The sequence below is a fragment of the Spinacia oleracea genome, chromosome 2 (genome assembly GCF_020520425.1).
Source record: "Spinacia oleracea cultivar Varoflay chromosome 2, BTI_SOV_V1, whole genome shotgun sequence".
Taxonomy (NCBI): domain Eukaryota; kingdom Viridiplantae; phylum Streptophyta; class Magnoliopsida; order Caryophyllales; family Amaranthaceae; genus Spinacia; species Spinacia oleracea.
In genome coordinates this window covers 56,203,624-56,228,598 of record NC_079488.1, presented here as the reverse complement: position 1 = coordinate 56,228,598, position 24,975 = coordinate 56,203,624, and the positions used below count along the sequence as shown (strand labels likewise).

Here is a 24,975-nt window from a genome sequence, read left to right as displayed (position 1 = left end):
TAATCATTAAAAGTATTCGAAATGAAATAAAATAATTATATTTCAATTACATATTCGTTTCTAAAATCCGTAAATTATGTTTAAATATATATTAAATATGTTAAATATTCGTTGAAATATATAAATTAAATTACGGGGGATTACAGTGGACCCATCTCTTCTCTCTGCCGAGCAAGATAGCGCTCACCTGCCTCGGCAAGACTGGGATCTTCAGCAACAAACATGCCGAATTCTCTCCTCATTCAGATAAGGACGACGGCTCAAAAACTCGAGGACCTTAGGACTAGAAGTTACCTTCGACGAAGAAGTAACTTTCTTCTTCAACTTCGAAGGGGGTCTCTCTCTCGAAATCTTCTGCCTTTTTGGAGAAGTCTCTCTCCCCAAAGTCTTCCTCTTCTTCGGCTTCTTCGACTCCTACAAAAGGAAGAAGGGGCATATGAGAAACGATCAACACAAAATAGCAAAAAGGCGCGGAAGAAATGTTGTTTACTTCGGGAGCAGCAAAAGAGGGAGGAGACGAAGAAGAGGAAATAACAGGCGCAACAACGGTTACCTCCGGTCCCTAAAATACAAACACAGGAGGCGACATCAAAACCGAAGCCACAAGAGTCCACAGAACCGAGGTCTAAACAAAATGAAAAATAAAAACAGCGTTACCGGATCAGAGGTAGTTACCAATTCAGGAAGCACTGTCCGCCTCGGAATTGCCTCTCCAGGATTCTGAGAGTCCTAAAGGTCGGCACGAACGTCTCCTAAATGCGCAAGAGCGTGATCCGAGAACTCGTGATCCTCGAGCTTCGGCTGCAGAGGATTCTGCTTCTTGAAGTCGTATGGCGGGAAACGAGTGAGAACCCCATTACCGTTGAGCTGGTAACCAAGCACCTCGGGAACGATAGCTTTCTCGCCTTGATCTGCACGAAGAAGATAAAGAGGATGAGATTCAAACAAGTAAAAAGGGAGGTTAACACCTCAACTGAAGCACAATCTCAGCATAAAAAACCTCACCCCTGTCATAGATCCTACTGAGACCGGCAGCAGCGAGGATGACCTCCCGGGTAATGTAATGCAGGTTCGGAAGCCAATGCAACGGCTCCCGAGCAGCCTTGGCTTTGAACCACTCTAGCTGCATGGCGTGGTCGGAATTCCCCTTGTCAACAGAGCCAACCCTCGACATCGAAGGATCCGGCTTCACAAACCACTTCGGAGGCGAGAAATAGTGAGGATGCTTCGGATCCACAAGGACACGGAATAACAACCATTGCTCCTACCACCCATGGATCGAAGAGACGTACGGAAAGGCAGTCATATAAAGGTCCTCGCCTTTCCGCTTGTTATTGATGGCCCACCAGCCAGCCTCGGCGTTCGAGTTCCTAACGAGCTCATGCATCTCTTTGAAAACCTCGATCGACGGCTCATAGCCGAGGTAGTCACACATCCAGCGATACCCCACAATATGGCGCATAGACTTCGGAGTCAGCTGGCCCAGAGAGACTTTATATTCCTCCAGCACACGAGCAATAAACGGATCCAAAGGGAACCGAAGCCCGTAGTCAAAATGATGGAGATACACAACAATGTACCCCGGAGGAGTACGAGTCACCCTCGCATGCTTCTGCGTCGGAAGCTCGCACCAGTAACCCAAGGCGTGCTGAATGCCATACAAATCCTCGGCAAGCCGATGATACCTCCCCTTCTTGGCTTTCACTAGCCACTTCCCATCAACCGGCACACCGTCCGGACCAGCTATCTCGGTTTTATCCTCGAAAAGGCTAGCAAGCCTCCCCAAGGGGTCAGCCTCCTCCCACCGCCTCGGAAAGAGTGGGAGAATGGGAAAGCGACCCGTCACACCAGCCCCTCGGCTTGGTTCAGCGCGAGCTTCATTCCCCGAATCCTCTTCAGCATTAACCTCGGGAGATGCTGATCTCGGCCCTTCGGAAGCAACCCTATTCTCTTCCTGACCACTAGAGGAGGACACCACACCGGATTTCTTCTTCCATCTTCCCCCAGCCATGGCGAAATGGGAAGCGCCGAAGAAACACAGAAAAGGGTAAGAAGAAAAGAAAGCGAGAACGGAAAGCAAATTACCTCTCCGGAAGCGGAAAACGCCGATGAAACGAATGAAGTAAGGTCCCGAAGCAGATTCACAGTGAATTTGCAAAGATCTGAAGAAAACACCCGAAGAAACCGTCGAAATTCTTAAAAAATATGGAAAGCGTTTGAGCAAATAAAGTTTAAAATGAGGAAAGGGGTGCGGTATTTATAGGCCACGTTCTAAAAACTTCCCAACTTCTGCTCCTTAACACTTGTCATCAATTCGCGAATTCAAACCACCTCTTTTTCGAAAAAAGAGAGGGAACCTTTGGACTTCTGACAGCTGGAAACCCACCCATTTAGTTCTAAATGGACCGGGTCTGGGGGGCATGTTGTTTGGGCTCCCAATTGAATATCAATTGGGCCACTAAGTCCAAAGCCCAATGGCTCAAAACAACAACATCAAACCCACTACACTCCAAAAGGTTATTCAGCCATCAACCAAGGCCCATGGCCCAGTAGCAATAAATGACCTATGGGCATTTATTATGAAAACATTATAAATAAGCCGCCAAGGCTCACACCTCAAGGTACGTCCAATTTATTACCTTAAGACTACTCTCTAGAAAACTTCTCTCTCTAGAATCCGAGCATTGTTCTTACTTAGGCATCGGAGGGGCTTTCCTCGGAAACACCCCGAGGCTAGTAACTTTGTCTTTGTGCAGGAGATCTTCAACACACTCGAAAGGGCCTTCATTCGAAGCCCATTGTTCTATCCACTTCAACACCGGAACAATAACTTTGACCACATTTATTACAATTGTTACATTTTATAAAACTAATAATAAAGGCACGAGACGTGTGCGTCAATTACATGTTATGAGATATAATATTGCATAAACATTGTGGAAACTAAGTAACAAATAAATTATTCGTATCTAAGATATATAGGCTCATAAATGTAAATATAATTATGTTTGATTAGGGAAAGTTAGTAACGACCTAGTTTCCACAAAGAAATGAATAAGCGAACTAAATGAATAAAAGTTGAACTTAAATTTTTGAAATTTTGAAAATTTCAAAAATCTCCACTTTTTCCGCCACATTTTCACAAGTCGTTCTCATATGGAGGGTTGGAATAAAGCTTTCTTATCACTTAGATAAGATTAAAGGACAATAATTCCATGTGAGATAATATAAGATGACAAGATACGTTGCTATATTTCAACTAAAACACCCTTATCATATAAATTGTACAAATGGTACCCTTTTGGGTTCCAATGGTACCTTAGAAACGTAATGAAGTCATGATTTTAATCAAGCTAATATATTTATCCACTTTTCATTGAATTGAAAGTTGAAACTATAGAAAGACGACGATCTTTTCAAGAACTATCATCAAATCACACTAATAATAGTAAGAATATGTTATAAAAATTATCAATGAATAAGTATAAAATTTGTATACGAATTATAATATATACGAATTATCATGTAACTGTAAATCTGTAAAATTATCAAAATTAATTTAGTCTATGTAGGACTTGAACCTACATCCATGTGTAAATACACATTGCTCTACCATTTGAGCTAATAGACTAAAATAAGTAACTATTTGAGCATTATTTTTAGTTTACCATATCAGAATCAGAATATCGCCGACATCCAAACCCTCATCATCCTTGATTTATCAGGACCAGTGTGTAAGGAGAATTGCTCAAGATGCTAGAAACTCTCAACTGCAACAAAACAATGAGAGAGATTGAAAGGTATTGGTCCATTGAAGTTGCAACCAGCAAGGTTTCTGCACAACAAACAGCCTAAGAATCATCCAAAACTCTAAGAAAGAGATAAACTCGTAAGATTCAAAGAGGAGCTAAAAAACAGCTTTATCCCATAAGCAAAGCCAATAGGAAGCCTTACTTCCAATATCCTTGACATTACTCCACAATTGAACACCCACTTAATAGTCAGACCGACGTGCATAATGAAGATAGGGTTCAGTTTTATCTTCCTTCACACCACTCCTTTTTCATAACCTTGATCAGTCACTACGAGATTATGAAAAAGTGAGGATTGTGAAAGATCAACGTACTTAGATGATTTTAGAGGAAATAATGATAGCGTCTGATAATAAAGAAGGAGATGAGGATTCTATGGAACACCTGTTTTCCCATTAGCTGAAGTAAGTCATTTGACTCCTTTCGAAGAGGATCTTTTTCATAAACATTATTTCACATTTAAAGGACTAGGTCTGAAACTTTTGAATGAGAAAAGACAGTCAAGCTCAAGCAAACTACTACTATTATATTACTAATCAACTAAACTTCTACATATGAAGTACAATCAGCTGAACTACTACATAGAAGTACAATCCATTTCACTTAATCAGTTTATACTTTATAGAGCACTATCCATGACAAAATGACCATTGCAACCTATGGTCCACCAAAAGCCCAACTGCTCAGGGATATTATATGCAAGTTTTTTCAGCATCGGAAAACTTTACTTTCTCTCTTTCTCTCTTTCTCTCAACAGTTACTAACATCGAAGAACAAGTTGGATTTTAAACTCCTTATTAAAAGTCAATCAATGGAATTTCAATTTACAGTAATAAACCTTTAATAACTTGGGCAAATCAATAAACCACCAGTGAATGCGAAAACAAATCAAAAAAGAAATCTAACATTAATAACAAAAAACGTACACAGAACAAAAACAACCATAGAGATCAGATCTACATAATTAAAACTCAAACAACAGAAAATTACAGCCAAAATTATCAAATACATAAACAGATTGCATTTATCAAATCCTAGATGAAAAAGCGCTAAAAAAATTAGATGATAATCGAAAATTCGCCAAAATCTAGATCCAAATCAAACAAAAACGATAAATATCAACGATTGAAACAGACCAGGGATCGAACCAAATTTAAGATCGAAAGCAAAATAGGATCGAAGAAACTTACAGATAAAGGGAAAATCAAAGAATGAACCCAAACCAGTATTTCCAACCAACAACCCGGTCTTCCAGAAAAACAAAGACCCCGGAATAATTACGAAATAATTGAAACGAAAACCCTAAGAGAGAAAATTAAGGCAAAAGATTGGAGTTAGATTTTGGAAGGTCCGTACTGGATGATTTCTTCACCGGAGAAAAGAGAATCTGACCACCATGGTTGTGGAAAGAGGAGGGAGGAAGAGGAGGGAGGAGAGAGGAGACAGAAATGAAAGAGATGGGTTTTTCGATGGTTTCGAGGCCAAAATGTTCCGGCTCATTATTTTGGAAAAATGCCCACCCCGTTAGTCCGTTACCAATTGTTACTGCCCCGTTTTCCTCTTTCCCCTTATTTTTACCCCAACTTTCACTTTTACCTTCGTGTTTTCAACGTCATTTCCCTTTTCTTTTTACCCGCTATTAGTTAGTAGTTCCCCAAAAAAATCAACGGTTCAACTCCTCCCCAAACGGCTTCAGCGCAAGCCAGCCCCAGATCCCGATTCCCAGCCCCACTGTTTCTCTCTCCTCGTAGCAGAAGCTGGCGGAGACCAAGAGCTTAACTGGTGGCTTCGTCGCAACAACGGAAGCCGGTGATCACGACCATCCACAGTCGCCGGCGGCAACGGATAACGGGTGCTCCTTCCTCTCTTTTTCATTTTCCTTCCTATTTGTCATTAGCGCTTCTGAATTGTTAGAGTTTACAGTATCTGATGTTGAATTTGAATGTTGACTGTGTTTGAGATACTATTCTAATTATTTTCTTTAACTGGTAATTAAGTTGAGATGATTTGTGAATTACTGAGCTGAACGAATGAACTTATTATTAGTAAATTACGGATGAATTTTATTAATCCCTCTGCCCCCCTAAATGTTCTTTACGTATTTCTTGTTGGGTGTCCCAAAATATTTTTATCTTTTCTTTTATATTCTACAAAAATTTGTGCCAAATGATTATTTTAGTCGATTAAATTCATTGGTGTATTTAATCTCACACTTTTCAATTGAGGCATTCAATTTTTCTCATTTTCTCAATGTCAGATTTTTTTAATAAAATTGAAAACATTTTTAATAAACATAAATTGCCTTGTTTAAATAAAAAAAATTGAGGATTCAGACGGAAGGAGTAGTTCATTTACTTGTTTAGTAGATTTAATGTTGGAATTGATGACCTCGACTAATCGAATAGACGTTTAAAACACAAGTTCAACTTAAGATGGACATATCTCATGATCAACTCATTTGTTTGAGGTGATTCCAATTGAAGGTGAAAGTTGGTTTCGATTAGCTTTCCAACGGCTGATCATAAGCTCCTTTTGGGTACGAAACGAGAGAATTTTTACGACAAGCTGTCTAGGAGCAGGGGTGTGTGGACGTACGGGTAGTGTGTGCGCCCACACAAAATGCAGAAAGTGAGGCAGTAGCTAAGTCGACTCTCCCGCACGCGAGGGTTTGTCGGGTTTGCACATGTTTTGAACCAGGTTTGTGGTTCATATAATGAATTAGTATAAATACGTTTTGAGGCATTTATTGAACATATCCACAAATAAGAGAGAGAAAGCTAGGGTTTATGAAGAAGGTCTTCATTTTGTGTGCTTGTGAAATGAGAATTAGAGAGAGGGTTGCTCAATATTCCTGTAAAATCTAATTCTATATCAATATATCTAATTCTAAATGTTACATAGTCTCTTAGTTTAGGGTGGTTTCATAGTCTTTAAAGACATTGCTTGAAGGATTTTTCCATCTCCCAAATTTTGTGTCATCCTGCATTCAATTTTTCCACCTCCCAAATTCTGTCTCATCTTGAACTCATATGAACTTATCTAATTTTATTTTTCTTGGACTTAATCTTGTTGAAAAGAACTTGTCTAAAATAACTTTTATGTTGGTTGATGATTAAAAAGGTCCTACCAGTTCACTATCCTCCTGCAATTTAGCGCAGGGTTTGGGGAAGGTCCAAAGTTGGTTTGTTTGTTGGTTATATTTCATTTGATTTTGTTGGTTTTATAGTTTGAATCTATGGATTTTATCACTTTGTTAATCTGTTGTTTGAATTTGGAAATGGTGTTTCATTTTTTACCCCAAAATCTTCAATTGGTGTCTTTAGATGATTAATTATGGTAAAATTTGAACTGGGTATTGTTTGTTGGCATAAAATGTTCACGTGAAAAGGTATGTTAGGTATATGGGGAATCTTGATAAACCTACAGTTACAATGTGCTAAACATAGATATGATCACTGTGGTAGTTGGTAACTGGTGTGACTTTTCTTTTTGCAAGTGGTTAACGTGTGGTTTTGCTATTAGTTTTTCTCATCATATGAGCATTGATAAATTAAGGGGAAAAAAATATTCTAATTTCCACTGTTTATTCAATGAAGAATGATGCAATTAATTAGGAGAAACCGGAGCCAACATGGTTAAGATTTCCCCCTATCATATTCTAACTTATCATTTTGAAGACTTGTGTATGCAAGCCGTGTATTTTCCTGTTTTAACCTCCTAGTTTAAAGACTATTAATACTGTGATTGTCAATTTGTCATGCACATGAGGTGTTTATATTTTCTCTGAGCAGTTTTAATAACTGTGGTGGTATACCAAATAACAAAATCAGAATTCAACTTATCTAGTTTGAGTTCATTTGCCCTCAGGTTAGCGAGGTTTTGATAATGGTCGGGTTACCCACCTTTTTTTTTTTTCTCTTTCAATGTTTTAAACTCTCATAAATGTCTCTTCCAATTTCTCTCTTATTCTAGCACTTGTTCCCAGTTGGCCGACTCTCATTTTTCTAAGAGACAAGAGTCTGACGAACGTTCCTACCAAAAAGCGAACAGTGACTGAACGACACTCCTACAAATATGGTTAAGAAATTGAAATCATTAGGCATTTGTTCCTGGCATAATTGAATGTTTTTGGGTTGCATAATTTCAAGATATAGAATAGTGTTATGCGTAATCTGTTTACAGTTTTCTTTCATACCTTGATTTTCAGTATCATGTGCGTTCCCTGATTATTACTAAGTTTGATATTTTGTCTTGCTGGAGTTTTCCTTCACTCTCATTTTGTTTTGGAACGTAGCCGAGTTCAAATAACTTTTTTGAAATTTCTGTGCATGACTGCATTTGTTTAACTTGATTAATAATCCACCTGACATGCTATATGATAGAAGAAAAAAAACTATTAATTTTAGCTATAGAATTTAGAGTAAGGACAAGCATTGAGGGGTGCAGAAAAAACTTGTTTCCCTCTGGTACAATATCTGATCTTGAAACAATATTATTAACAAGTATGATTTTTATGGCATTGTGTGTGGGGTGGGGGGAAGCTATCAATTTTAGTTGTGCTTCACCCCCCTTCCAATATGCTTGCTTATGTTTCTGGAATTCTGGGTGAACCGGTGAATCATAATTGGGCTTCTTCCATGCATATGCAGTTTACCCAGGGGTTGAAAGTCTGAGCATGTTGATTGGATATATCTGTGAAAATCAGGGCTTGTGCAATTTCCATTCTACAGCTTGGGCTTTTTCACAATGAAAACTATTTTCCGCAGGTTGATCTTTAACTTTGAAAATTTTCATCGCTAAGTGTTTGCAGAATTAATCTGGTAGTTAGTTAGTCATCAATTTATTTGCATTTTGTTTCAGTGGGCACCTAAGAAAACTGAGCAGTTTGATGAGGCTTATTGTAACTACTTTTGTGGGGATTGTCTTTGGATTCTTTTTAGGAGCATCTTTTCCTACGCTCTCCTTGACAAAGGCATGTGGTGAGCTACCTGATAATTTTCTTTTTATTCAGGGTTCAACTTCCACTAACCTTTAGTATGTTCTTTATTTTTAACAGATGAACCTTCCAGCTCCTCTTTTACCTTCAATTGATCTAACTTACATTGAAGACAAATATTCTGGCCTTTCAACACAAGCCCTGTTGAATGTTTGGTCTACTTTAAAAGGGAGAAAGGTTGGCCCGACACAGGGTCAAAATGACACAGAGGTAACTATTTGCACAGCATTTTAGGAACTTTAGAGAAGAATTACTTTGCTTTCGAAATTCGAAGTTCCGGAGAGATTTATAGAAGTGATGTTGGGAAAAAAATGAGAAGAAGCTTGAAAATTGAATATGCCAATAATTTTCTTGAACGAAGTGCTCTGCATACAATCTGATTGAATGCGTTTTTTTGGGAACTTTTTTGAAACTCTTTAACACCATAATAAGGTAATTTGTTGATATGATAACAAAGCCAAAAGTGCTATACTATTTAGTGAGTGTTCTTATTTAATTTATTACTTGTTTTGTGTGGCAATCAAAGAAAATTTATTACCAAAAGAGGAAGAGTAATACAGCAAAACACCAATACAAAACTTCCTAATGTGATTATGCATTTATGCATCTCAGCAGTATACTTGAACCTCTACTTTCTTGGAAGGGTTGGGCTTAAGTACTCTTCATATTTAGCACAACCACTTACAACTCCAATAAGCAAAAACTAACAACAGATTATTTACACATCAGCACCCTCTGCTGGTCAGTGGCTTTACAAGCTACTTTGAACATAATGTTATCAAGTATAGCAGAAGGATTGTTGCAGTTGTTTCTAAATATCCTCCCATTTCTCTGGAGCCAGATATGGTAAATGGATTCAATAAAAACATCAAATACAACTTATGTCTATCACCAGATCTTTTCCCAAATTTCACAGCCCAGTTAAGCTCCGCATTAAAACCGTCAAGAAAAATTCAGCAACTGCAGCACCTTGGACCAAATTACAGCAGAGTAAGAGCATTTGAAAAATAGATGCTCTATAGATTCAGGTTCTGCGTTACGCACATTGCAGGTAGTACACACAACAATATTCCATTTCACCAACCTATCTAGAGTTGGTAGTCTTCTCTTCTCTGTCTGCCAAGTAATGAATATACTTCTAGGCGTGGCTTTGTTTATACAAAAACTCTATACCAGGGTAATTTAAGATGAGTTCCAGTTACCTTCCTGTAGGAAATATGATTCTTATCATGATCCATATTCTTCATCACTTGTTCATGCACGTCTGAACATGCATGTTAGTTAGATAATCATCATTTGTACATAATCATCAAAACACTACATGACTCAACAAACTAACATAATAGTAGAAGTACTATCTTCTCTAGCGAACATCAATAAGTCGTCAGAAACATCATATGAGTAAGACAACCTTTCACACTTGGGGGTGAAAGTTAAATTTGGATCACACTTCAACCTATTCATGAGCCTAGAGAGGTACTCCATTCCAATGGAAACTAAAGAGGGTAACATAGGATCACCTTGCCTTAAACCCTTCTTTGCTACAAAATGGGTACTAGGCACATTTAGAAGAGTATTGTAGGAAGCAGTGAGATGCATGCAAAAAGTCACTTCACAAATAGCTTGGGGACCCGAGTTCAATCATCACTTCATGGAGATAGCTTCACTCAACAAAGTCATAAACAATCATATATTAGGTATTGGAAAAACCTATATTTAGTTGTGCCCGTGCCTATTATTGAACACTTCAAACCTCCCCCTCCCCCTCCCACCCACACCCAATTATTTTTTTTAATTTTAAAAGGATAAAAACAACCGAGCACCCAACATCTTCCCTCCTCCTGCCAGATGTCAGCACTAGTTCACTATTCACCTCCCTCCACAACCATCGGTCCACCACCATGGTGGTGTACTCATAATCACCACTAACCCCCACCCCCCACCCCACCCCCGATGCTAACATAAATCCTCAACCAAACAATATTTATAAATCCTCTCTACTAACCCACTATATGAGCTATAGTGGTAAGCAAAGAGATCGTCCAAAGAAGTTGCGAAAGCTTTTGTAGAAAGAAGTAGATAATATTGAATCAAGGATTAAAACACACCAAGGAACAAAATGGGGAAGCAAGAGAACAAGAAACCAATAAGAAATGCAAACACAAATTGTACTGAGAAATCAACTCTCCTTCCGTCCCAATTTTATCGTCACACTTTCCTTTTTCATCGGTCCCAATTTAATTGTCATATTTCCTTTTATGCATGAACCCACTTATATTTTATTACCTCTCTTTTCCCACTATCAAAAGTTAGGGTCCCACTCATTTCATTAAATTAAAATATTTCTCCACTATCTCCCATCACACCTACTTTTCTATTGAAATATAATAGATAAGCCAACATCTACTTGTTGCATAAAACTCCGTGAAAAACTTAATGTGATAATTAAATTGAGACGGAGGGAGTACTTTTAGGGAGTAAAAACTCGCCTGTTCTAACTTGCATTTTCAGCCCGACGATATGATATTAGGCGATACTTAATGGGGTTTTAAAAAACACCGAGATCTCGGACGGTTCATCCCGAAAGAAGCTGAATTGGGCGCATTAACCACTTTAAGCGAAGAACAAAGAGGGAAAAGCTTGAGATTGGAATTAATTGCCATTGTTAGGCCATTCATGAAGCTCTGAAAAGTTATCGAAGAGAGAGAAAGAAAGATGGGTGATTTGGTTTACAGTAATTGTTGGGGCTGGGGGTAGGTGAGTAGTAGGGTAGGTTAGAACTCATAGAGTTCATATATAGTGGAGAAGGCTTTTGAAGTGGGCTTCTTTTATTTTATATTTAATGATAGGTGGCTTTTTCTGGTTACAAAATAAGTTAGAAGTGGTGTTACCTTTCAAGGGTGGGCTCTTTTTTGGGAAAAGTTTTGAGTTAATTTTAAGGACGTTGGAGTTTCTTTAAAGGCTTGCTCTTGTTACATACAAATTTACCATTGTATTTAGATAATTTAGGTACAACACTTAAAAAATTATGAACTATATTCTTGTCACGACAACCACGACCTGGTCTGCGATAGGCATCACACAATTACACGGCCGTTACCGCGACATGACTGGGATCGCATTTTTACACCATGAGTACTATACTCACTCCATGAGCCTCTTGACCTCGAGCTATTCTCAATAAAGATGAACCTTGCTTCGACAAAGATTCGTAATTAAAGAGGTAATGGAAAGAAATCCTAGTTGATGGTATGCAATACAAAGACCCACAATCTCTCGCCAAATCAATTCATCACACTCTATTAATCAAGCAAAGTTAAATCTAACCAAACAAGACTTGTACTTTAATTGCAAAATCTAACAAGTTTCTACCCTAAACCCCCAAACAGGATACCTTGACTACACCTAACCCCTAGAATGAACTACTCACTCATATTGAGGGTTTGATTTCCTTCACTCATTTCTACTAAGTATTTCATGATGTAACCACAAAAAATATCACCAATCAAACAAGATTTGAATCGAAGTTAGGTTCAAAACGTTCACCAATAGAATCATAGAACCCACTGAGTTTCTCAACACTAGCCAAGTAATATACAAAATCATGTGAAATTGATATTGCATAATCAATACAAAACATGAGAATCAAAGATCATACAAAATTTCAAGGAAATCTAAGAAATCAATGGAATACTTGTTTTTGGGGTTTCTCAATGGATTGTATAATTGCAACAAAATAAACAAAAGAGCAAGAAGGATTAAAGCTAAAAACATGGATTAAAGGAACGAGAAGAAGAACTTTTTACTATGATTCTATGAATCTTCAAATGCAAACTTGAGACTCCAAAATCCAAAAGCTAAGAACAATGAACTTTCTACTTTCTCTCTCTAGAATTAAAATGCTAATGTGAGGTGTCCTAAAAATTGGGAACAAACGTAGTATTTAGTCTTCCTAAGAAATAGAAAATAAACTAAAAACAAGCCTTTCCATGCACGAATGCGGTCGCTTTTCTGGATTCATGCGGTGACACAATGAAAGTCATGCGGTTGCACGAAGTTGTTACGAATACCTCCAAATAGCATGCCTGAGGCGTTCTGGCGCACCATGAAAAGCTATGCGGGTGCACGGGATTGAATTTGTAAACTGACTTCTCTAGCAGATTGGCGCGGGCGCATGAAAATAAGAATGCGGGGGCACGACCTTGTGCGCTTGAAAAAATTCCTAGATGCTGCTATGGTGCCTCCGTCGCTGCACGTTGAGACCATGTCGTTGTACATTGAGGCTAGTCGTTGGACGTTGCATGCCATATGCATTCCAAATGCACCTAAACACCCAAAATGAGTATAAGACACATACAATAGACTACAAATAACCGAAAACAAATGCAAGACTACAAATAACCGAAAACAAATGCAAGACTATAAAATATAAGGATTGGTGCATAGAAACGACAATAGGACTAAAAACTAGGAAATTAAGCAAAAATCGGAATAAAAAGCAATTAAAAAGAACGGATAATCTAAGCCCCCCCTCCATTATTACTGACTTCAACACCTCTCCTTTTCCCCTTTCCATCACCTTAACCACCACGATGCTCACCATTATTCTAACAATCACTCTTTATCCTCTCAAGAAATACCACCTCCCTTTGTTAACTGCAACATCACAACCACCAGAAGGATTCCTGTCACCACCCAACAACCATCCTAATTGAACTTTAGTGGTAATATACAATAATCAGTGGTCTAATTCGAGAAAACTTGAAGAGATCTTAGAAATATTTCTTTGGCAGTTGGTGGTTGTTGTGTTATTGAGAATCTTTTATGGTTGTGGTACGAGCGGTTAACCATAATAAGTTAAGCTAATGCCAATTTTCTTACATGTAAACAACGCTACACTAGCATTGAGCACTATGCTATGATTTGATCCCAGTTGAGCTTCCTAGGATCCCTTTTCAACAGCCAATTCCCAATGTTTACAATAACATTCTTACAAGCCTGTATTTGATGTCACATCTGTTAGGCAATTGCTATCGGGTTAAAAGAACAAAGATTACATGCGTGAAGTATTCAACTTTCTGTGTCTATGATATTAGTGCCTTATTGACATAGTTGTTGGGTTTGTGGTTTGTCTCCTCTATGATATCCTTAGAGTTACAGGCATCCGTCCTCTACTAATCTCATTATAACCATACTCGGGCTTTGAAGAAAACAGAAAAGTAATAGATGGAAAGAAAAATTCAAGCTGTTAACTTTAGACCTGTAGTAATAATGTTAAATAGAGATATTACATCCAGGTATTGGAAGTTAATCTAATAGTTTCCAACTGCAATGTTCTTATAAATCTGAATTAAATTGTTGAGTGAAAATTGTTATAGATCTAGTCCCAGAAATACAGTTTAGCTGTACCAATGCTAATTGTTTAAAATGTATGAATTAAATATATCTCTACACCTTTAACAATTCATGATCATCCCCTCAAAATTTCATCCAAACAACAAAGTTTGGTTGGTACTTTTAGAGTTGCTGATTGGGGAAAAAGCTTCTTCCTTTTCCTAAGTGCCAAAACAAACAGCAGTTTACTACCAAGTAGTGTTGAAAATAATTCCCTGCAAAAAATTACACCATTAATTCTGTCAACTTTATTATATATACAGGTATACATAACAGCATATGTTTTGTTGGTCTGGAATTTGTTAAAGACAATATTTTGATCACTACTGTTATGCTGCTGTTCTTTGTAGTTTGGTCATCTCTTTTATGGCGTTAGCTATATCACCCAGGCTGCATGATTCACCTCACATACACCTTTAGAGAGAAAAATGCAAAATTTTCATAGAACGGTTGAGTTTGGCACGTGGACAGTACTTTGGCCCGGAAATAGTATCCGAGACCAAGTAATGATGGTGTCATGGTGTTAAGCTACTTTGTTCTGATTGCATCAATTGCCTTTAAGTGGAAGTTTTCAATTGCTAAATTGGAATATTCAAGCTCATCTCTGGTTGTCTGCTGATGCTATTATCAAATTGTCATGATAATTGCAGGTTTGGTTACCGACAAATCCAAGAGGTGCTGAAAGACTGCCCCCAGGAATCGTTGTTTCCGAGACCGATTTCTATCAACGTAGGCTTTGGGGTCTGCCTGAGGAGGTTATCTTTTATCTTGTGGAGTAATGAATTTAGTAGTAGTCAAATACTCGGATTCCTAGGTACTTGTGTGCACCAGAAATAATTACAAAAGCTACTCTTTGCTTTAGATTAAATGTCCTTAATTATGTGTGTTAAAAATGACAAATATTATGGTTCATTGTGGTGTGTTAGAGTTATCAGAACAGCGTATAATTGATGTATGTGGTCTGCATGGGTGTTTATTATTTATTTATTATGATGCCAAGCATTTAAATGTGTTAACTAATTGGAACTTGTTCCTTGAGCATTAGCAGGTTATATTATACTTCCTCCGTTTTTTTAATTGCACCATGGGTTGGGCACAAAGATTAAGAGTAGTAGTACATATCAAAATTGCCCTTGTGATAACAAACAAAAAATAGAGAAAAGGTTAGGTAACAATGGTAAATGTGAAATGCGAGAAAGGGTAATATTTGGTGTGTGAACACACGAAAATGCATGTGAAAACATACCATTAAAGGAAATGGTGTAGTTAATATGCAACTTCCATAAAAGGCAAATGGTGCAATTAATAAAACAAAACGAGGTAAATAATATAACTTGCATCTGTTGTTCATTAAGCCCCTTATTTACAATATTTGAATTTGTCATCTTCTTTAGTCCATAATTCTACTAAACTGGTGGAAGTGGATCATAAGATTATTATCCCGGACTTACGGTATCACAATGTACGAACTGGCTGAGAAGTTAGGGCCTAGTTTTGAAGTCAATGGTAGGATTCCGGCTAAAGGTCCTCTCTTCCTATCAAAAGGTGAAAAATGTCCTTTTTTGCCACTTTTTTTAAGGTCCTTTGTGGCAAAAGCCTTCTATAAAGACCCTTTCTCACAAATTTTAACATATTTGTATTAGATTATGTTGTCCCAAAAAAATATTGCTCTGATACACAAAGTATATATTAGCAACAGTAGAAGCATGGAACCTTATGTACAACATTTCTTTATCTTTAAGAATTGTAAAATAAGAGTGGTTTCAAGTCTTGGATTCCTGATTTCCTGGATTAACTGTCAAAACAATTGATTAGTTAAATTATTGGTTTGATCACTCTTATGTGCTTTTTTATACAGCTATTGATTGGGAAACTTTTGCAGGATTTGACTAGTAAACCTAAATACCTTGTTACTTTTACAGTCGGCTATGATCAAAGAGCTAATGTAGATGCATGCATCAAGAAGGTTAGGCTGCTGGTTTTCTCTGACCTTCATTCCTCCTTGTATGAGTATCCATCTCCTTGCACTAAGTTTGATCTTACAGTTTTCAGAGAACTTTACCATTATCCTCTTTCATTACGATGGGAGGACAGATGAATGGAATGAGTTTGAATGGTCAAAGCGAGTTATTCATGTCAGTGCGCGTAAGCAAACAAAATGGTAATTACTTTACTTTCCACATTTAGCTGAGGATATTATTTCCTCATTCTTCAGAAGCAATCTAATATTCAGATTTGAAAAGCACTTCTGTTATAATTATTTAATTACTTTAATTTAAGGTTTGCCTTATCTCAGCTGACCACCCTTAATGACTTTGAATGAAATGCAACTTACTGCAAACTGTGTCATTTTGAAATCCAATGGTGATTCTTTTTATTTTTTGTTGGCTTTTTGAACTTTGAAATGCTGAAATTATTTGTTTGCCATTTTTAAACCTTTATCGTGTCTGCCTCCCCCTAGGAAAAAACCCCAAAATGTTCACGTTTACAACCTGTAGAAAAACCTGTTTTAAGCAACATTTAGTGTGTGACCTCGGCTTACCCCGGGTTCTTATTTTGAGTAATGCTTTTTGTTATTTGCACTTGAAAGAGTTGAGATTCTTCCCTTGTTAGCTGTTACCATGTCAAAAGAAGTTGAACAACTCAAAATTATTGAAGGTTACTTATGAATTAAAATTGAATAGATGATTGAAAGTAAACAAGTGGTGAGAATTTGAACAGAATTATACTTCTAATTATTAGTGAAAGGAAATTACAAGAGGGATTTATTAATACATTGGTCAAAAATCAAAATTCCCCTTTTTTTCTTCTAAGATAGAATAATTATTTGTATATAAATATGGAGAGATATAAAACATGGCTAGTAATTGGCTAAGATGGTAAGACATTTAATCTATTATAGAAGAGGTTTAACATTCAAATCGTTGGACAAGCATTTTAATTGGTTGTTAATGACGTGTAATTATGTCGCTTGAGTCGGTGACGTGGATGATGTTGGCGCAAGAGGGTTCCACGTGCCACATAAACGTTATTATAAACACTGTTTAATACATTAGTATAGAAATGCTTACCTCATTAGAAGTATTACATCACTAGATATATCTGGTAGCATGGCTGGACAGCTGGTTCTAGAGAACTGAATATTCGGAGTTCTAGGGGAATGAGGAGGATCTGGAAAAGACTTAGTTGGGGCTATCCCATTCAAGTAAAGAGAATGAAAAATAACTCAGCCAGACACACTAAGGAAGTTAGATCCTCAATTATTGAAAGCCCATACCTAAATGGCCCCTTACATTGATTCTATCGACAGTTGTGGATTCAGAGGGTTGCCTTTTTAATACTTTTATGACAACTCTTATTAATATCATCCTTCGACTGTTTTCTGTTGTAGGTGGTATGCTAAAAGGTTTCTGCATCCAGATGTCGTAGCTGCTTATGATTACATATTTATATGGGATGAAGACCTTGGGGTCGAACATTTTGACGCTGAGAAGTGAGACCTTTGACATCAACAGTTTACTAAATTTCATGCTTTATAGGTGGGCTATTTTCCTAAGTTGTCACTTACTGTTGTAGATACATTGAATTGGCGAAGAAGCATGGATTGGAGATTTCACAGCCTGGGTTAGAGCCAGACAAAGGTCTGACATGGCAAATGACGAAGAAAAGAGGTGATGGTGAGGTTCACAAGTAAGAGCAGTAAGCTTGTTCTTCTCCTTGACCATCTATTACAATTTAGGTCTTTTTGGCTGACTTGGTTGCTTTTACCCCGTGCTGCATTTACAGAGTGACTGAAGAAAAGCCTGGATGGTGCCCTAATCCTGTGTTGCCACCTTGTGCTGCGTATGTATATATTTAAGTTATATTTTTCATGGGCTTTCTTCGGATTTCAAATATACAACTAGTTCTGCATATTAAGAGAGCTTGCTTCTTTTGTAAACAGGTTCATTGAAATCATGGCACCTGTATTTTCAAGAAACGCGTGGCGCTGTGTTTGGCATATGATTCAGGTATATTCACTAATCTGCGGATTGTTTTTACGATTTTCTCTGATGCTTTTTATTTTCTTTGGCAAATACCCTTGTAATTTTCTTTGATGTTATTGTGGTGTTCTTTCAGAATGATTTGGTGCATGGATGGGGCCTTGACTTCGCTTTGCGGAAGTGTGTTGAGGTGTTCTGATTATTTTCCCATCTTTTCTCCATACTATCTCATGATCCAATTTTGTTATTTATTCTATAATTTCCTGAACAGCCGGCCCATGAGAAGATTGGGGTCATAGATTCGCAGTGGATAGTGCATCAAGGGATTCCAACCCTCGGTAACCAGGCAAGTTACTGTGATCTTTTTTCCTTTTTTTTTCAAAAAGTGTCGGCTTTTGTTATAAATAGTTTCCTTTTATGTTATTCTGACAGGGTGAAGGCAAAAATGGAAAGTCACCATGGGTAGGGGTAAGTACTTGTCATCTTTCTAATCTCTATCTCTCATGCAAACATCTCAATTCAAGGCATGCTGAATGGCTGAGTGCACGTCCATCTTTTTTTTGATAGTGCATTAAGCGTCATAGCTTTAAACTATTTTGGAAGTCGAATAAAGCACATTAGTGGATCTTCTCATTATCTCCTATATTTATTATGTGTCAGGTTAAGGAAAGGTGCAGAAGAGAATGGACAATGTTCCAAGATCGTGTCGCTGTTGCTGAAAAAGATTATTACGAATCATTGGGGTACCCCATCAATAATACAGCTCGCTATCCTACACTGATGTAGATTTAACCGTTGCATTTGGAATTCATTTGCCTTGCTCGGTCTCGTGTGAGAAGAGTGGTGGTTAGATTTGTAGAGTTATCTTTGCAAGTTTTTTAGGGCTTAACTTTTAGGGTGGTAATTTTAGTCTCCAGGAAAGGGAAAAGGTCAAGGAACAAAGGGGTCTTTTGTGAAAAACTAGTTAGGCAATAATTATTTAGTTGAGCCAAGAACACATACAAAAGAAATAGAGAAGAAATGTTTAGGGAATTATAACCATATACGGATATACCCCCATAAGGTTTTTGGTGTTTGGATCCTCTAGAGTTGCTAATGAATTTTACAATATAATTTTTTTTTTGACAGTCACTTAACAAAGTACCTACGAAACAGCAAGGTCATGGGCTTCTTTAATTGTTTCTCTACAATGATAGGAAATATTACAAAACTCGATGGGGTTTCTCTTGCCCTTCTTCCATGCTCCATCCGTCTTTACTGCCACCAGCGCTTCTCCGTCTTGGAGCGGCCAATTGAGGCTTTCATGTCGTCGGGGTGTGTACGCAACACTTGATCAAGCTTTCTATCCTCGTGCTCCAGCCTATTCGTGATTGTTGTTTGGGCTATTATAGCCCACTTATCCATTATCTCCGTCAGTGATGTTGGGTTAACCTCCCAGATTTTTGGCTGCATACCTATGCATGCAGAGCTTGGTGCATATGAGTTTTTTAGACATCGTGAAACAGTTAAAATTGACACAATGATAAAAAAAATGAACATGAAAAAAATATCCTTCTTCATACTTGTCTTAATAATTTAGACTAATTAAATAATATTAATTAATGTATCACAAACTCTAGTACGTCCGCACAAGTTTAATCACTACGCTACATTTTGGTAGAAAATTATCATTCGGAAAATAAACAAATAAAAAATACGGTTTTTTCATGAAATGCCCCTTAGGTTTGAAAAAACGCACCAAATACCCTCGCCTGTTTCGATTCACATAATATACCCCTTATTATCCGTACTGTTCATGACATGCACCTGTCAGCTAACGCCGTTAGTCTGCCGTTAGTGTTGTTTTACTTATTTGCCCTTAATGTTGTTTAGGCGCCATTGACTTCCTTCACTGTCACAGAAAGACCAAAAAAAAAAACCGTTCAAATTCTTCTCATTCTCTCTCCTCTCCCCTGTTCTTCTTCAAGCTCTAATCCTACTCAAACCCCAGAAATTCTGGGTAGATCTTCAATTTTTTTGTGAATTTTGCTGCGCACCTTAAAGGCGAGTTCGTGGGTTGTGATTTTGCTTCAATCGCGAAAAAAAGGGAGAAACTTGAGGCGATTTCCAGCGGAGTTAGTGTCGAAGAGGAAACGGGAATTTTCAAGTTGGTTAGTCTACTTCCAGGTAATAATCTCTTCTTATCTGTTTAATTTTGCTGGTAAACTTGTTTTTTTTCGCGCAATCGATTAGGGTTAGGGTTTGTGAAATTGTCAGTTTTTTTTAAAATTGCGCAAATTTCTTGTTGGTTATTGGTCAATTGTGGTTGTTGGAATGAAAATTGATGTTATTTTCATTATTTTTTTCCTTTAGGATGAGTGTTATTTGGTTGTTACTACGTTATGGGTCACATAGTTTTGATATTAGAGTTGCAGACATGGAAAAATATCGTTTGTTGAAGTTGTTTCTTGATATATTTGAGGAATCGGTTAAGCAAGATGTTTTTTTGCCTAGTACCTTTAGCTTGTATGTTGAGGGTCCTTGTGGTAAGGTTGAGTTGAATGATGATAAGACTTTAAGGCTTCTGTGGGGATGGAATTGGGGTAAAGACACTGCTGAAATTTGGGTTGAGGGAACAGATAAACCAGGATTGGTGTTTAGGAATGCTGTTGCAACAATTGAGAATCATAGAAAGGAAAAAGAGAGAAAACTTAAGGAGAGACAAGAGGAACTGTTGAGGGCTCAAAGAGAGGAGGAAGAGGCAATGAGGAAACAACAGGAAAGGGAGGACATTTTGAGGGAAATACATGAACAAATGGAGTACACTGTGGCTATGGAGGTCCCTGTTGTTGATTGTGAGGACTTGAAGGTTGAGTATGTGAGAGTCATTAGCAAAGATGATGCTGATGAGGTGTTTCCAGGTTGCTCTCAACCACAACAAACACAAGATTCCCCAAAGAAACAACCCACCTCACCCAAACACACAAATCCTGTTGCTTCTAAGTCAAACGGCAAGGATAAGCCTCCTTCTAAGAAACTAACCCCCAAAAGGAGGGCATCAGCTAAACAAGCCACCCCAGCTAAACAACCCACCAAAAAACCTACACCACCACCCCCACCACAAAAACTACCCACCCAACCAAAACAAGCCACCAAACAACCTACACCACCACCACCACAACAAAAACAACCCACACCACCACCAGAACATCCCCCCTCTCCACCACAACAGCACACCCCTCCACCACCACCACCAAATCCCACTCCACCACAGAACAACCAAACTGATGAGCCTAACAATCAAGCACCACCTGATCAAGCTCAGCCAGTGAAAAAGAAGGGGGGCAGAGCTAGACCTGAGGGGTTTAGGGTTAACAAAGTCACTGCTAAGAAGGCTGGAACTTGGGTTTCCAAGGGAAAGGGAAAAGGGAGAAAGGGTACAGGAAGGACTAAGACACCAGAGGTTTTTGCTAATGTTGGTGAGATTTGTTCAGAAGAGGAGAGTGAGGATTCTGATTATGAGGAATCAGATTCTGATCAAGAGGATGTTCTGAATGATTGGATTGATTCTGATGTTGATGATGAGGTGATTCCTGATGATATTTCTGATTTGGGGTTTGAGGACTGTCTAAATGGTTCCTCAAAGATGGATAAGGCTTATAAAAATGGCAAAATATGGACTGATCAACCATATGGGTCCATTAAGTTAGAACCCTGGTTGATCTTTCATGATAAGGCCACATTTCTTGAAGTGTTGAGAAGTTACTGCATACAGGAGGGGTTTGGGCTTAGTGTTGAGAGGGCTGACAATAAGAGGTACACAGCAGTGTGTGCAGTGGAGTCATGTGACTGGAGGATACATGCCAGTAGGTTGTTTGACAATGTTAGCTGGGCAATTAAGGTCATCAGTGGGTCCCACAGAACTTGTGGGAGGCTTGAGGAGAATCCAGTGGTGACCTCTGAGTGGTTGTGTAAGCACATGTTGGGGAAAATAGAGGCCAATCCAGAGATCCCAGTGGAGACATTGAGGAGGTCTGCACAAGAGAAGTTTCAATTGAGGGTGAAAAAGAGGCTACTGTACAAGGTCAGGAGTATGGCCAAGGAAAAGCTGCATGGTGGTTGGGCTGAAGCATATGAGCTGTTGCCTAGGTATGCTGAGATGATTAAGCAAACAAACCCAGGGAGTCATGCTCTAATAACATGGGGGGCCAGTAGTGGGGATGTGAACCCAAAATTCAGAGCTTGCTTCTTCTCATTTGCTGCACAGGTCAGGGGGTTTCTAAGGGGTTGTAGGCCCATAATTGGAATAGATGGGGCTCATTTAAGTGGTTTCTACAAGGGCATTCTACTGACAGCAGTTGGCATAGATGGGAACAATGAAATTTTTTTTCTTGCCTATGGGATAGTAGACACTGAGAGCTGTGACAGTTGGACCTACTTCATGAGATGCTTGAGGCAAATGTTTGAGCAGGAGGGTTGCAACAGAGATGATTGGACCTTCATCAGTGATAGGATGAAGGTATGTGTTTACTGATCTGATATTTATTCTTTTCTGATCTTTACTCTTTTCTTATGTTTATGTTTCTATGTTAATGAACCTGTTTTTGTTGTTTGTGTTATGTGTAGGGTGTTGAGTTGGCAGTTAGAGAAACTTTTCCTAGAGCAACTAGGAGAGTTTGCTGCCAACACCTATACATGAATTGTAAGAACAATGGCTTCAGTGGATCTGCATTCCAAAAGCTCTTTTGGATAGCTGCTAATGCATACAATGAGTATGTGTTTGGTAAGGCCATGGTGAAGATCAGTGAGTACAATGTAAATGCCACTACATACTTGAATAGCTGCATTGAGCAGTGGTCTAGGCATAAGTTTGACTCTACTGTTTGTTGTGATCACAACACAACAAACTTTGTGGAGTCATTCAATGCATGCACAAAGCCCTTCAGAGACATGCCTGTCTTCTCATTATTGGAAGGTATAACTCCTCTGTTTTGTGATCACAATCATGCATAATATACCCCTGTTTTGTGTTGTTTGTTGTTTAATGTTATATATGTTGGTGTACAGCAATCAGAAGTTGGTGTATGCAGAGGGTGGGGGCTAGATTTGACAAGGCAGTTGACATGGAGGATGGTCAGCTCACTGCATATGCATTGAAAGAGTTAGAGGAGAGGACAGTTGAGTCCAGATTATGTTATGCCACAGCATGTGGAGGGGGTGAATTTGAGGTTAGGGATGGACATGTCAACTTCCCAATTAGGCTTGCAACAAGAAGTTGTGCTTGTGGGAAGTGGCAGATATGTGGAATCCCCTGCAAGCATGCACTGAGGGTCATATATGACCAAAGGATGAACCCCCATGATTTCATATCCCCATGGTTCAAGGCTGCTGCATACAAGCTAACCTATGCAGAACACATTCATCCCATGGCAGATCCATCTCAGTGGCCAGACTTTGGCCTTCCTTCCATTCAGCCTCCAACCATCAAAAGACCATCTGGCAGACCTGCTAAGAAGAGAAAGAGAGGGGCAAATGAACCAAAGAAAGGGAAGAGGAACACAAATGTGAAATGTGGAAAGTGTAGAGAATCTGGTCACAACTCAAGAACATGCAAGGGTGGAGGAACAAGTGCCACTGGACCAAGCACTTCAAAGAGTGGTGCAGCAGGAGCAAGTACATAAAAGGGGGGAGCAAACACAAGGAAGAGGTCAAAGACAGCTGCATAGTCACCTCAGAGCATTATTTTGTGAATTGTAGTGCACAAAGCTAAACTAACTTAGTCAAATCAGTTTAGTCAGAATCAGTTTAGTTAGAATCAGTTTTTGGAAACAGTTGTGCAGAGATCATTTTTTGGAAACAGTGAAATGCTTAGAACACCTGTTTTTGTGCAGTTCAGTGGTGTTTGTCCACTTAAAGATCAGTTTATGTAAAGCTTATTTTCTTGAACAAGTATTTATGGAAAGTCTCTTTATTTCATGAAATTTGTTACAACTTTACTTCATTGCTATCCAAATCAGAAATGCAAACATTAATACACCAACTTTTATTGCAAAATTGATCTGCTGTTTCTGTTGTTTGATCTTCTTCTTCAATAGCTTCAACTCTTCATGCATTCCCCTACTTTGTTCTTGCATTCCCCAGCCTTGTTCTTGCATTCCCCTGTTTTCATCATCTCTGTTTCCCTTTCTCTGAACTTCATCACTTGTGTGCTCAAGAAAACCTTTGCACCACTTGAAATTATCACAAGGATCACACTTGTAGTAAAGCTTTTGCGGATTTTTTGCCGTTTCCGAGCTCCTAATGGCAAATCTTTTCCCGCAATAGCAATTTTTATTAGGAACTCTAATGTATGCTAAATTTGGGATGGAAGAAGATTCGGTTTTTGAATGAGAGCTCATGGCTAATTTGGAGAGGGGAAAGTATGCAAGTGAGATGAACACTAGTAGCATTTATAGGCAGCAAGAACATAACGGCTATATTTTGCTTCCTAGGTTTAAAAACTAGCCGTTAAATTCAAATTCCTGCAATTTGGGTATCTAGTGCAACTTAATTTCACAATAGGTGTATATTATGCATTAAATTTATAAAAAGGGGTATACTGTGAATTATAAACACGACTTAACGGAGGACTAACGGAAGGTCAGTTAAGGGGTATTTGGTGCAAACTTGGAAAAAAATAGGGGTATATTATGTGAATCGAAACAGGCGAGGGTATTTGGTGCGTTTTTTCAAACCTCAGGGGCATTTCATGAAAAAATCGTAAAAAATATGAACATTGATGAATCTTTTTCTTCTTCTATGTTCCTCTTTA

At 38.3% G+C, this 24,975-nt stretch overlaps 2 protein-coding genes and 1 long non-coding RNA gene across 5 annotated transcripts; 2 read left to right on the top strand and 1 right to left on the bottom strand.

Annotated features, from left to right (window-relative positions):
• Positions 1-3,526: 3,526 nt before the first annotated feature.
• On the bottom strand, positions 3,527-5,323 carry LOC130467865 (uncharacterized). Its single transcript, XR_008927837.1, has 2 exons — positions 5,003-5,323; positions 3,527-3,835 (listed from the first exon to the last, which is right to left on the bottom strand). It is a non-coding gene; the product is annotated as an uncharacterized lncRNA (long non-coding RNA).
• A 138-nt stretch (positions 5,324-5,461) lies between these two features.
• LOC110805403 (uncharacterized) lies at positions 5,462-19,307 on the top strand. 3 transcript variants are annotated; one of them, XM_022011008.2, is made up of 16 exons: positions 5,462-5,664; positions 6,296-6,509; positions 8,462-8,578; positions 8,673-8,784; positions 8,869-9,018; positions 14,853-14,957; positions 16,085-16,168; positions 16,248-16,363; positions 17,594-17,695; positions 17,779-17,892; positions 17,989-18,045; positions 18,146-18,212; positions 18,322-18,375; positions 18,457-18,531; positions 18,618-18,653; positions 18,846-19,307. In XM_022011008.2, exons 3-16 carry the CDS (start codon positions 8,559-8,561, stop codon positions 18,969-18,971), a joined length of 1,218 nt encoding a protein of 405 aa, XP_021866700.1. In that variant the 5' UTR covers positions 5,462-5,664; positions 6,296-6,509; positions 8,462-8,558; the 3' UTR covers positions 18,972-19,307. The 3 variants fall into 3 exon arrangements, with proteins under 3 accessions (XP_021866700.1, XP_021866699.1, XP_021866701.1); XM_022011007.2 differs by lacking the exon at positions 6,296-6,509 and having other exon boundaries at positions 5,463-5,664; XM_022011009.2 differs by lacking the exons at positions 5,462-5,664; positions 6,296-6,509; positions 8,462-8,578 and having other exon boundaries at positions 8,673-8,791.
• Positions 19,308-19,419: 112 nt separating this feature from the next.
• Positions 19,420-24,089, top strand: LOC130467864 (uncharacterized). The gene is made up of 3 exons (XM_056836830.1): positions 19,420-22,683; positions 22,791-23,139; positions 23,232-24,089. Exons 1-3 carry the CDS (start codon positions 20,509-20,511, stop codon positions 23,843-23,845), a joined length of 3,138 nt encoding a protein of 1,045 aa, XP_056692808.1. The 5' UTR covers positions 19,420-20,508; the 3' UTR covers positions 23,846-24,089.
• Positions 24,090-24,975: the final 886 nt, after the last annotated feature.